This window comes from Chlorocebus sabaeus, chromosome 25 (assembly GCF_047675955.1).
Source record: "Chlorocebus sabaeus isolate Y175 chromosome 25, mChlSab1.0.hap1, whole genome shotgun sequence".
Lineage (NCBI taxonomy): Eukaryota > Metazoa > Chordata > Mammalia > Primates > Cercopithecidae > Chlorocebus > Chlorocebus sabaeus.
The window spans coordinates 13,840,366-13,854,595 of NC_132928.1; the positions used below are offsets into that span (position 1 = coordinate 13,840,366).

General features: G+C 38.7%; 1 protein-coding gene across 1 annotated transcript in view; it reads left to right on the forward strand.

The window, feature by feature from the left end:
* The window catches only part of USH2A (usherin), a 785,943-nt gene that overhangs the window by 683,709 nt on the left and 88,004 nt on the right, over positions 1–14,230 (forward strand). The window contains exon 60 of the mRNA XM_007988447.3: positions 1,488–1,842. Coding sequence (XP_007986638.3) covers positions 1,488–1,842 — 355 coding nt within the window. The remainder of the gene's footprint in view (positions 1–1,487; positions 1,843–14,230) is intronic.

Sequence of the window (14,230 nt, forward strand, 5' to 3'; positions counted from 1 at the left end):
GGCTTGCTTGAGGAAGACCAGCCTGGGCAATATGGCAAGACCTCATCTCTACAAAAAAATTTCAAAAGTTAGCCAGGCCTAGTAGCACACGTCTATATTCCTGGCTACTCAGGAGACTGAGGCAGGAGGATCTCTTGAGCCCAGGAGTTTGAGGCTGCAGTTAGCCATGTCTGCATCAATGCACTCCAGCCTGAGTGACAGAGTGAGACCCAGTCTCAAAATAAATAAATAAATGTATTAAATAAATAAATAAATAAAACAAAAACTCTAAAACCAATTCCTATTATAGTACTTATCATGTTATTTTCATTAATTTGCACATAGCTCCAGCTCCTCTACTCAGCTACCTATTCCTTTAGGTAAGGGGTGTGTTCATCTTTTTGTCCTTGTTTCTAATACAATGACGGGCATATAAAAGTGCTTAATAAAGTTGTTGATGTATAACAACAATAAATGTAGAAAAACAGTGGTCTTGATGTATAAGAAACGATTGTTCATACTTTGAGAGGTTATGGTTTAAATTATAGAAGAGAAAATTCAAATGAAGAGAAAGTAAATGGCATCAAAGAGGTGAATTTAAAATACTTTTTACACATCCTGGGAACAAATGCAAAAGAGCACTGTGCTGCATGAGAGAAAATAGGAACTCTGGGCTTCCCTTCGTAGTTCTTCTTCTTCCACTATGCAAGCCTGGGCTTTTTCACACAGTAATTTTATGGTCCTAAGAGCCGCAAAACGATCATCCTCAATGTGCAAACACTTTTGAAGTCTCTGCAACCATCGTATTTGCTACTGTCCCATTAGCCAAAAAAGTCTTATAGCCAAGCCCAGAGTGAGTTTAGGAGCATACTCGCTAAAGGCGTGGATACAGGGAAACAAACACATTGGGACCCCAGCTGCAATCCATTTACCACAGAAGGGTAAGGATTCCCAATAATATCAGCCTCTGCTAATTCCATATCCTGTGGTTCCAGGTGTGCAAAAAATAAAACCTCGATATAACTGCATGCATACATGCACACACACACACACACACACACAGAGATCTAGAAAATACATAAAAATGCATTAATAATGCTCAGTATATGCTTCTGTATTTTAAAAAACATTTAAATGTTTTTTTGTATTGCATATATATTTTGTTATTCAGCAAAAGCATCTGGAAAGTAATAAAATGTGATTATGGATGAGGTTTCACCCTTTGTGCTTTTTATATTTCTTCTGTATTTTCCATGTTTTCTTTAAAGCATATGCACCCTTTTATAATCAGTCAAATATGTGTGTGTGTGTGAACTACACTGTAAAAATCATAGGAGCTAGGCCACTGGAGTACTTCTCCATCTGGTTTTTCTTTATTATGACACCAGGAAGAAACAGCTGAAAAGTTGAGTTGATAACAAATTCTAAACAAAATTTTTTTACTCCAGCTACAAACTTTGTTTTGAAGTGTACAACTGTCACTGGTTGCCTGCTTGGTTTCCTTTCAGACGCCCTGCTGGCATTGAAGAGGAGTCTCTTTTATTTGTCTGGTCAGAAGGAGCCCTAGAATTTACGGATGAAGGAGACACCCTGAGACCTTTCACGCTCTATGAATATCGGGTCAGAGCCTGTAACTCCAAGGGTTCTGTGGAGAGTCTGTGGTCATTAACACGAACTCTGGAAGCCCCACCTCAAGATTTTCCAGCTCCTTGGGCTCAAGTCACCAGTGCTCATTCAGTTCTGTTGAATTGGACAAAGCCAGAATCTCCCAATGGCATTATCTCCCATTACTGTGTGGTCTACCAGGAGAAACCCAACGATCCAACATTTAACAGCCCTACCGTGCATGCTTTCACAGTGATGGTAAGACCCTTGAAAAAATAACAGACATGTGGATTATCTGGTTAATATGTTGAAATTAATTTTCTTATCCAACTTCTCATTTTTCTTCACTTAGGGCTTAAATATATGAACATCTTTTACATGTGAAAAGTTGCAATGTAGTCATGGGGATAAGATACTGAATTGAGTATGAGGAGTTTTGGGGACCAGTTTGTAGACCACAACTAATTTTGATTACCTCAAAACCAATAAATACATTTTATTTATTCATAAAATTACCTGATTTCCATTTTCTATATTTACTAAATGGGAATAATTTTGTTTTGAGACAGGCTTTCATTCTGCCACCCAGACTGGAATGCAGTGGCGTGGTCTCAGCTCACCGCAGCCTCTGCCTCCTGGGTTCAAGCAATTCTCCTGCCTCAGCCTCCTGAGTAGCTAGGATTACAGGTGCCCACCACTGCCCAACTAATTTTTGTATTTTTAGTAGTGAGGGGGTTTTGCCATGTTGGCCAGGCTAGTCTTGAACTCCTGACCTCAAGTGATCTGCCTGCCTCAGCCTCCCAAAGTTCCGGGATTACAGGCATGAGCCACCACACCTGGCCTAAATGGGAATAATTTAGTTTCTTGATTTCCATTTTTCGTATATACTAAATGGGAATAATGTAATGCTTTCCTCCATACCTCATAGAGATCAGGTTCAGATGAAATTACATAGAATATTTAATTTTCTACTTCCCCAACAAGCTAGTAATATATATAGCTATATATATACACACATATATGTAGTATGTGTATATATGTGTATGTATGTGTGTATGTGTATATGTATGTGTGTGTGTATATATATATTTAAACATACACACACACACACACACACATAAAAATTGCATGCACTAGAGCTTACTGATGATTTTTTTCAGGGATGGCCTCCTCTGGCCCATAAAACAACTTAACTTGGTTCACCTGATCAGCTAGTATCTCCTGAGTGCTTTCTTTATGTACAGCATAGCCTTATGGTCTATGGGAGATACAGAAACAGGATGGTCCTTGTCGCAGGGAGTGTTCTGTGTTATATTGCAGAGATTTAATTGCATGTAAGGGGAAAAGAAGAAGAAGCGGTTGAGTACAGCCTATAATGTCCACTACTCTGGGACTTAGATCCCAAACTCCACTATCTACTAGCTTTAAACCATAGCACAAGAGAGAGTAACAACATATACCAAATGTCAGGCAAGAAGTGCTCTGGGAGATCAGCTCTCAAACTGAAGATGCTTCATGGATAAGATTAAATTTTGTGGTCTTGGGAGTTAAATACAAATATGTGCCGAGACCTTATTAAATATGGAAAACCCTCAATAAGAACAAATAAGTAGACAAACCAAAGCATTCTTTTTAAAATAAAAAAAAAAGACTATGTTTCTATGCTTTAAATCCGGGAAGGCCAATTTATATGAAGGTTATCTTATGGAGTATAACATTTATCAAAATATTTAAATTACAGTGAGCAAATATATTTTCAGAAAACTCCAGAAGAGCCTTTTTGAATTAATAGTTTAAAGTACAATGTTTTCCCACTGTCCTCATGTTTTATTTTCTTATATGACTAAAAAATAAGCAATATGTAAATGAAAAGATAATTGTTTTCATTTTTATCTGTTTCAGAATTAGTACTATATTTTTATTAGATAGTCTTTTATATTACATCTTCTAGTTCCTATATGATAAGCACTAGAAGCAGTGTTCTTAAGTGTAAAAGGTATTTTTTAGTGGATATGTGATCCAGGAGGAAGTTGGTTACTTCCCACCATATCCTTCAAACTCATGTTCTAAACTTTCACCCTTAAAGTAAAATGTTTATGAATATACTGAAACACCTTTGTTCATAGCTTTCTGAATGAGACACCTTAATTTAAATATGCTTTTATTGAAGTCACCGGGATTGCAGTGATTAAACCTCTGATATTTTAAAGTACAACTTTCAGGGGTATGAGTCTAATAATCATTTAGTCTCCTGAAACACTTCTGTTGGAATTCCCTTGTGGAATATCTTGTAAGTCATCCCTTCATAACCAGCTTCATTTTAAAACACAAGACTTAAAGTATATGATGAATCCATGAACTCTATTCTTTATTTAATCTTCTAGGCTGTATTTTTATCACACTAAAAATCTTCTGAAAAAGAGGCAAGCCTGTGACCCCAAGCTTTAAGTGGCACAGGGCTCTTTGCACATGGGCCCTCCCTGACATGGCTTTCATTTTGACAGTCCAGTACTGGTGCACTCTTCTGTTTTTCCAAAGATTTTTTTTCTTGCAATGTCGAATAGAATAGCCAGAATAATTTTAAAAACAATACTTCTGTGTCCTATTTTTGAATGTGTATGTGTATATTCGAAGTGGTCTCCCAAAATCAAAATCTTTGGCTCTCAGAATTCCAAGAGAAGGCTTCATTAGATTCACTAAGAAAGGTCCCATCTGATCTTTTCAAGCAAACAAGGACATCTTCCGCAAAGCAGTCTGGGCAAGTGTTCAGACCTTCTGGCCACTGGACCACGTTTTCAGGGCATTAGGGCCACTATGATTCTTTATGATATGACACCTTTGAAAGAAGTCATCAGGAAAATGAACTAGTGTTTTTGTATTTCACTTATTCCCACAGTCCCTGTGTAGGAGATTGTGTTCAATATTTTTGTTTAAAAGATATCTAGGCCGAGCGCAGTGGCTCATGCCTGTGATCCCAGCACTTTGGGAGACTGAGGCGGGCAGATCACAAGGTCAAGAGTTTGAGATCAGCCTGGCCAACATGGTGAAATCTTGTCTGTATTAAAAACACTATTTTTAGTATTTTTACTATTTGGGAGGCTGAGGCAGGAGAATTGCTTGAACCCAGGAGGGCGAGGTTGCAGTGAGCCAAGATCCTGCCACTGCACTCCAGCCTGGGAAACAGAGCGAGACTCCATTTCAAAAAAATGTAAAGGAAGTTCTATTACTTATCCAATGTTCTATACTCCTCACCATCACAGAAGAATGTTTCTTTTATCTCAGACAAATCCTTCCTCCTATAATTTAAGTCTACCTCCCTTTGTTCAGAGCAGCATGACTTCTCCATAGTAGCACAATGGGCCTTCAGGGTCCAACAAATTATGGACAATTCCATCTGATTTGGCAAATAGTCATTGAGTACTATATTCAATATGTCAATATTTAATACCAAACTTAACTATGTTGTTGAAGTCTACTATGAGACTTGGCCCTTGAGCAGAGCAGAGACTGTGAGGAAAAATGAGTGATTAGTTCTGAGGCACAGGCTGTTACTGTTGGGCATTCTGGGTTTTTAAGCTTCTTGCAGATGCGTTTCTGCTGCCCATGTTTAGAAGACCCCATTTCATTTTCATTTTTGTATAAACTTAATGGGTCCAAGTGAAGTTTTGCTACCTGGATATATTGTATAGTGGTGAAATCTGGGCTTTTAGTGTAAGCATCGCACAAATAACATACATCATACCCATCAAGTCATTTATCATCCCTCACCCCTCTCCCTCCCTCCCTCCCACCCTTCCAAGTCTTCAGTGTCTATTATTCCACACCCTATGTCCACGTGTACACATTATGTAGTCCTACTTATAAGTGAGAACATGCGGTATTTGACTTTCTGTGTCTGAGTTATTTCATGAGAATAATGGCCTATAGTTCTATCCATGTTGCGGCAAAAGACATGATTTCATTATCTTTTATGGCTGAGTAGTATTCTACTGTGTGTGTGTGTGTGTGTGTATATATTCATATATATAATTATATTCTATGGTATGTAAAATTATTCCTATTTAGTAAATATGGAAAATGGAAATGGAAATCAGGAGATATAGATAGATAGATAGATAGATAGATAGATAGATAGATAGATAGATAGATATAGATGTATATAGATATATATATGTATATCACATTCTCTTTATGCAATCATCCATTGATGAACCCTTAGGTTGATTCAATACCTTTGCTATTGTGAATAGTGCTGTAATAAACATACAAATGCAGGTATCTTTTTTAATATAATGATTTATTTTCCTCTGGGTAGATGCCCAGCAGTGAGATTGCTGGATTGAAGTGTAATTCTACTTTTAGTTCTTTGAGAAATCTCTATATTGTTGTCCATAGGGGTTGTAGAAGACTCCATTTTAAATCACTCTCCAAGTACTTTCCTAGATGTACTTACTATTTATCTAATTTCTGCAGCAGCTAAACAATTTTACTGTCTTCTTTCCTTTCTGTGCCTGCTATAGGAAATTTTTCAAGTTTTTGTTTATTGGCCACTCTGGCTAAAATTCTTCAGGGAAAAGGAACTACAGTGCCTTATCCATTAATGAGGCACAGAGTCCGTCCCCACAATTGCAGGATTGCAATTCAGTCCACAGACTCGCAGGAGGTACTACTAATGCAATTAGCATTAGCTAATGCATTAGTCCCTTGTTTATTAAGATCTCATCTCTGCCCAAGAGGCCACCAATAAATTGCCCATGTTGTGGTGCCATCACTAGCTTGCCCCAAGTCCCCCCAGAGTTGTTTATAGACAGGTGGATGTTGCTGAGAGAGCCACATAAGACAGGTGCAATGGAGGCATGAATTCTGCTTGTGGTGGCAGTGGATGGAGAACTGGCAGTGGGGGCCCTCCATGGGGGTGAGAAGCGTATGTGTTGGCAGGAACAACAGCAGCGGCAGCAGCAGCAGAGGCAGCAGGAGCAGAGAAATGGAAAGAGTGTGGGTTTTAATGCATCACTAGCTGCTCTCCCAACCTCATGAAAAGTTTCACCTCCCTACTCATCTCTATGTAGGTCTTTCTGAGGAAGAAAGAGGGAGATCAAGATTCTTGGGGTCTCTTTAGACCAATACCTTCCATTATTGAAAACAGTGTTAGTTAGAAGGCCTTAAACTCTCTTCCCAATTAGCTCTGTGATGAATTGTGCGGTGTCAGGAAAGAAACTGTATTTAGCCTTGCTTGGCATGCAGGAGTTCCATGGTGGTATTTACAGGGAACACTCCTGGCAAGGTTGACGATATTGCTACCACCATTTGGGTTTGTTTGCTTTTTCTCACTGGCACCTGCCATTGTGCTGGCAGAAATAAATCTGAGAATTTGGGATTTTAAAGAAAAAGTGGTTTACCTATTATCTGTCTCCTAACTATATCCTTGCTTGTTACAAGGGGTTATAAAACGTCAAGTCCAGATCATGCATTTGCCCAGTATTCTGAAAGATAAATGGTGCTTCACTCTGTGTAGAATCAAGCATAAGGTGCTGAGAAATAAGCAAATTATATGGGTCACTAAAAATTGGCTTCCAATCTGGGAATAAAATCCAGAATTACTAACTCTAGTTTCTAGATTCTGGCTGCCAGGCTTCCTTTCCCAATGTCAGGGAGGAGGTAGTCAAAATTTCCTCAAGGGTTTGTTTCCTAGATCTTTATCATTAAGTAGATATGTGGCAAAAATAGTAACGATAATAATAAAATAGATATTTCACGATTGCCATGTTATGAAGAGTGTGTGAGAAAATCGATAAATTCATTTTTAATCCCATTTTCATTTTGGCTTAGATAACATAAAATATTACTGCTCTTTACATATGATCTTAAATTAGTTGCAGCTCTTTTTAATTTGATGATTCTTAGCCTTTTCTCCCTAAACACATTTATTAGGCAACAGAAATACTCTGGGAGACGTAGTTTTCCAAAAGGACTCTTTTGGTGACTATCTTTCTAATGTGAAGAAAAATTTGGTAATAAAAATAATTACCATATTTCCTGTGTCGGTTCTATAAACTGAGATGTTCACATTTTATAATAAGAAATACCTGTGTCATTCTTTTATATAAAAGATACAAAACATGGATGAGTAAATACCACACAAAACAATATTTGTTGGCATAACCCTTTTTTTTTTTTTAAGAGACAGGGTCTTGCTCTGTCACACAGGCTGCCATGCAGTGACACCATCATAGCTCACTGCAGCCTTGATGCCCTGCACTCAAGTGATCCACCCCGCTCAGCCTCCCAAGTAGCTGGGACTACAGGTACGTGCCACCATGCCCAGCTAATTTCTTTTAATTTTTTGGTAGAGATTGTGTCTCACTAAATAGCCCCAGCTGGTCTCAAATTCGTGGCCTCAAGAGATCCTCCCACTGTGGCATCCCAAAGTGTTGGAATTATAGGCTTGAGCCACTGCCCATGGCAAAACTTTTTAGTTGTGATGGTATTTGGGGTTTAATATTAATTTTTCATTTACTTGCCTTACATAATCTTTAGCCCTTTTGTCTAATGTGGGCTAGACAAATTAGACTTTCAGACAAACACGTATTTGTCTGAAATTCATAAATACATATCAAGAATCTACCTTTGCTCAACATTATTAGGGATGAAAACCATGTAAGTCTTTTTGAATTTTATGTAATTACTTCTTTGAAAGAGCCATATTTTTCTCCAACCACTTTATCCCAGCAAGCTCCATCAGGACTCCCTTGCTCACCCATCAGTAACATCTAAGGCAGGTTCTGTGGTTTTCCGGTCACTTTTCAGTAACAAGGATTACTGCAACTGATGATCAAGACTGATTTCAGGTGTTTTTTAAAAACTTCAGTCTAGGCCAGGGGCAATGGCTCATGCCTGTAATCTCAGCACTTTGGGAGGCCAAGGTGGGTGGGTTACCTGAGGTCAGACATTCAAGACCAGCCTGGCCAACATGTTGAAATCTTGTCTCTAGTAAAAATACAAAAATTAGCCAGGCATGGTTGCTGGTGCCTGTAATTCCAGCTACTCGGGAGGCTGAGGCAGGGGAATTGCTTGAACCCGGGAGGCGGAGTCTGCAGAGAGTCAAGATTGCACCATTACACTCCAGCCTGGGTAACAGAGCAAGACTCTGTCTCAAACAACAACAACAACAAAAATTCCAGTCTAAATTAAAACCTGATTTGTGCTTAAGGATCTACAGTGGGGAAAGAGGGCATGGTCATTTTCCTCTTTCTTCAGTTCCCTCTTCTTCTCTTATTTATTTCCCCCAGGATCATGGCATAAAAAGAAAGAATTAGACAAAAAGGAACAGAGCTTTACTCAACAACATTGCTGTAATTAATCTTCTATTAATTTTGAGGGAGCAGATGCCTCATGGTGGGTTATATAGGGGTCCCCATAGGAAATTCTATGCCTCATAGTCCACTGATGTAGGCAATACGCTCTCTGGCTAATTTCTTACTATCTCCCAAGCAGGCATTACACTCTCTGACTAATTTCTTACTATTTGTTATTGTCCAAGAGGTTCACCCTACAACCTTTTTGCCTCTGGGGTCCCCTCTCCCAAGCAAGCAATATACTCTCTGACTAATTTCTTACTATTTGTTATTGTCCAAGAGATCTACCCTACAACCTTTTTGACCTCTGGGGGCCCCTCTCCCAAGCAGGCAGCCAATATCAAGTCCTATCGTGTTGACAAAACTCATTCCTTTCTTGGCACCCACTAGGACTGCAGAAAACTTTGGTTCCACCAAATAATGAAGGTACAGCTTGTCCAGTACTATATTCTCTGCTTGACCTATCATGCTGGATGAGACCTAGCCAGTTTCCCAACTTTGGAATTCATTGACTAAGACACAGGTTTTAGCTTAGGTGTTAGCCTATTATCCCAAAACTATGGGATCACTTAAGGATTACAGAAGACCCTTTCCACTCTAGTCATTGCATCAAAATTGTCCTGTGAGTTTCATCAGTGCAGTAGGAAGCCTCTTGCCAAGACTAGACTGTTCATCTCACTTTTCTTGCAACACCCCCAGTTTCTTCAAGAGCTTCTCTTGGATATTCCTTGTATGCCTTGAAAGGGGAATGTGGAGAAATCCCATTCCCTCCCTGAAGTGGGAAGGATATAACCAAAGCTTCTTTATTCTCCATTGAATCCCCTTCTTTTTTTTTTTTTTTTTTTTTTTTTAATGAACTTGAGTCTTCTCATATAGGTTGTCTACATAGATCTTCATAGGAAGATGGAGCTGTTTTTTCCATAGGTCCTGCAGTGATACATCTAGCTGTTCCAGTGGAGTTACTTACCACCTATTTTTCTAAAGTATACTCATTATTCTCCAATACAGTTCTATGTCACATCCTGTTATATAACTAAATGGACCTATTCTCTTTCTAGTTGCGCAAGCCAGATCATTTTTGAGTCCTCCCTCTTCCTTACTTCCATATCAATTCTTCACTGAGTACTATTGATTCTATTTCCACACCATATCCTAAATCCTTCCACTTGAAGACAACATTAGGATCTTCACACACGTTAATCCCTCCTCCTGGAATGATGGCTCATTCTATAATTCATCTGTGCTCATTCTTACTCGTCAAGTCTGAACTAAAATGTTATTTATCTCATAGGGTTGTTGTAATGACTAATAAATTAATGCATATGCAAAGTACCATAAATAGACTATAAACCTTTAGCAGTCCTTCTATTTGAAAAAACAGAGACTGGAATAAATTAGCAGATGTAGATAAGGTTCTGGTCTGTCTAGGCAACTGTACAAATTTGGTCATGAGTGAAAAATCTTATGTTTTATGCATTTTAAGTGCTCCTCACCTTGCAACAAAACTCTGAGCTTGCAAATTTACGTGTTTTCTGATACCACATTGTCAATGTCCACGTAATTTTCCAAATACTGGATTAGGTTCTATTTCCTTTCTAAACTGCCTGAAGCAAGAACATGCTTTTTTTTTTTTTTTTTTTTTTTTTTTGGTCTCCTGAGGTTTATTACAGTCTTATCCCTGGCCCCCCTGCCCCAACAACATCACATACCTGCCAGTATAAGAGCCCTCCTCAGGAGATTTCCACCCCATATGTAGTTCTGTTTACCTGCCAAGACACTCTTAGGACCCTGCCCTTTCCCTTAGATCTGGGATTATATCAGCAGAACATGATGAGGTATTTTAGTCACACACACACACACACACACACACACACACACTCTCACACTTCTCAAATCATACAAATGGATTATGCCAAATTGGCATCTACCTACTTCCCCTATGCCAAATAGTAGTTCATCAGTACATGAGGGACAGTTAGTTGGTGGGGAGACTGTTTGACCTGTGGGTCAAGTATGTTGCTATTTTCTGGCCTTTAACCAACTTGTAAGAAAACCCTCTTCAGACACCTAAGACTCCCGTGGAGCCTTGTCAGAAATGTGTGTGAAAGTAAAATGAACTAGTCCACATACTAACAGGCCCAGGCCATAAATTCAGAATACATGCCATTTAGCAGAGACAGCAAGCTGTAAATGGCAGTGAAGGGCAGAAGTTAATTGAACTACTCTGCTCTTGTCACAAATGGAAAGTAGCCACTACCTGAGACAAGATGGCTGCCCCTGAAGTACCCTATTACAGCCAAGAGATCATATCCTTAGCTCTGCAAGGGCTTATGGGTGAGGGGGAAATCATACACAGATGACCAATTTTTTTATGGTTCACAGCCGATCAAAGTGAAATTCAGCAGCTGTTCAGGACAAGTGACCACTGTAACGGCCGTAATATAACCTACTAAATAGAGAGGGAATTGCATTAGAGCAAGAGGTTAGCTGTGATTATCGGCAGGTGAGTGCTTTATTGAAGTTGAAAGACCATTAACATTGATAGAGTAATTATTTCAACTTGAAAGTAATTACCTTGATGGGTGATAACTTCTCTAGTGTTCCCAGATTTGATTGGGCCAAACAATTGTGAGCTCCTGAAGCCTAGAAAAATATTGCAACAATACTGTGATTTTTAAATTACTGAAACCACTGTTGGAATATTCTAATTATGCCGAACAGTGAAAAGATTTTGCCTTACACAAGCTAGTGACCTCTCATGTAGAGAGAGACATTTGCTTTTTAATCCAAATGCAATGACCCACACCCACCACCTGTGAATACATATGTGATGGGTTTGCAAATGAATCTTTTTATCTCAATATAATTTTTAAGGTGAAACATCTTGTTAGTGCTGTGCCCATGCTAAGCTAGAACTGCTGGCATTTTTGATCATATCTATGGACTGGAAGGCTCCAGAATGGCAACTATCTTCTATCTTTGTCACAGAGGGTTTAAATTTGCATAAATTAAATATTTTGATAATGACTACACACAAATTAGGATTTCTGGATGCCACGTATTTTGGATCCCAAATTTCAGATATTATCTAGTTACATAATTCAGTTGTTTCAATAACTTTCTCGCCTGATGTTATGCAGCTCCACTACAAACACTCCACTGTCAGGGTATTTTCTGTTTACCTACACTGGACATCAGCAACCAAAATTAAAGTTGAAAACCTGGGCTATTGCTTCTCTGTAGTCTCATAAATATATGAAAATTGCAAGTTATTTGCAGTTGAGGACCAAGACACATCAAATCTAATTCAGTAATCAAGACCAAGAAATACTGGGCCCTTCCATTAATCAGTTTTTCACCAAATTTCTCTTTTGAGAATCTACTTGGTCCAGAAGCTGTAACAGATACAAACAAATGAGAAATAGACTTTTCTCTCTGAAATTCATCGTGTATTTGGCGAAACAATAAGAAAAGAGACAAATTACAATGTAATAAGCAATCATTTTGTCAGGCATGGTATTGATTGTACTTATAAATAGTTAAAAGGACCTAGGAGGACTCTAGCGCATACTCCTGATTCCAAACCCAGCACTCATTCTGTGGAACCACAAACCATTGACAGAATAAACACAGGCATCATGATTCTTAGTCATGTTGTCAGAAAAGATGAATGTGACCTCACCTTAACGTTCCTGGATGATTCCATAGACCTTTCTGTCATCTTGGCAGGGTTTGATCAGACGATCAGCCAATGAATGACTATCTTTTTGGCAGCACTTCCCAGGAGTTTTTCCTAATCAAAATCTCAGACTCTCCTAGGGACAAAACAGGTTTCTACTTGTTGTCTAAGAGCCAGTAAGGAATGTTTTACCAAGCAGTTAATGGGTTTCCTTCATCTCCCCATCTCGGCTCTGAATTCCTCTCCATAGACAAAGTCGTTGGGTCTCTGTTTCAGAAATTACTGTAGGGTAGTAATCTCTGCCAAGCCCAAAGGCATTTGCCAACTGAAAAGTAATATAACTGGCTTGAATTTGGTAAAAGAGCGAAGGTTTGAGACAAAAACATACCACTTGGTAAAGTGATAAAAATTTATGAATTGAATTGTAAATCTTGCCATTAAGCCAACCAAAGAGTAGCGAAATCTGACCAATCTGACAGCACATCAGAGTTCTTAGCACAGCAGGCTCACCGTGTGTCATATACAGCCAGGCTAAAGATTGTATTAAGGACCCCCTTAGGTACTCTGAATTTAAAATAAGTGTAATAACTCATTTTTAAACATTTTATATGATACTTGAATTATTAAATATTCACATTACAAAATCAGAGAGTTTTAATCCATTCAAAAGAGTGCGTTGTCTAACACTGAAAGATAATGGTCATGTCTAGATAGTAAAATTACAGTATATTTTTAACGGATGTAAATGTTACTTTTTGACAAGACACAAGTAATGAATTTTATCATACAAGTTCCTATTGGGTGATTATGATACAGAGTTTTATTTTTGCTAAAGCAATTACTAATGTCATGGCTGGATACCTGTGCCCATTAGTGGCTGGCTCTGTGTTTTTTTAGGATGGTTATTGATCTCTTGCTGAGCTGAGATTCAGGTTTTATGCCAGATAGCTTGATTAATGGGTTGGTTTCTATAAGTGGACTGAATGGGGATAGAAAGCAGGGGCAGTCTGCTCTGCCAACCCCAAATCCGTCAAGACGCATAGCTCATTATGAAACAGTTATCAAGGATACATGAAAAATTAATTGGGCTCAGTTTGATTCTGAAAAGAATCGGCTTTCTACTTGGCGGACCACCCCCCCCCCCCCCCGCCCCACTCTTTCCAGATGTTGTGCGCCAGCCCCTAGAGAAACAGCAAAGGGAGATGTATTAATACATTGTATTGATTAGATCAAGACCCCTGACAGTTATTTGTAGAGATACCATCTGGCTGCTGTTCGAATTCCTTCACCAAAAACAGGACGTGACATGTTATTAATCTCAACTCTCTAAGTATAGACAGTTGCCTTTTCTGCTAAACCGCATTTTACCATTCCGTAGGAGATGGAGGCAGACCTGAAGGGTGCAGAAATTAAGGTTATTACACAAATTGAGCCATATGGTCCAAATATTTCAGCAAGAAAATTGCCAGGCAATAAAAATTGCTCCTGCCTTCCTAATGGTGTAAATTACAGTTTAACCATGGCTCTAATGATGTCCTTCTGCCGCGCTTAACTACTGTTACATGAAGGACATTGTTTTAAAAATATAAAAAACAAGTAAATGCCAGCAGCG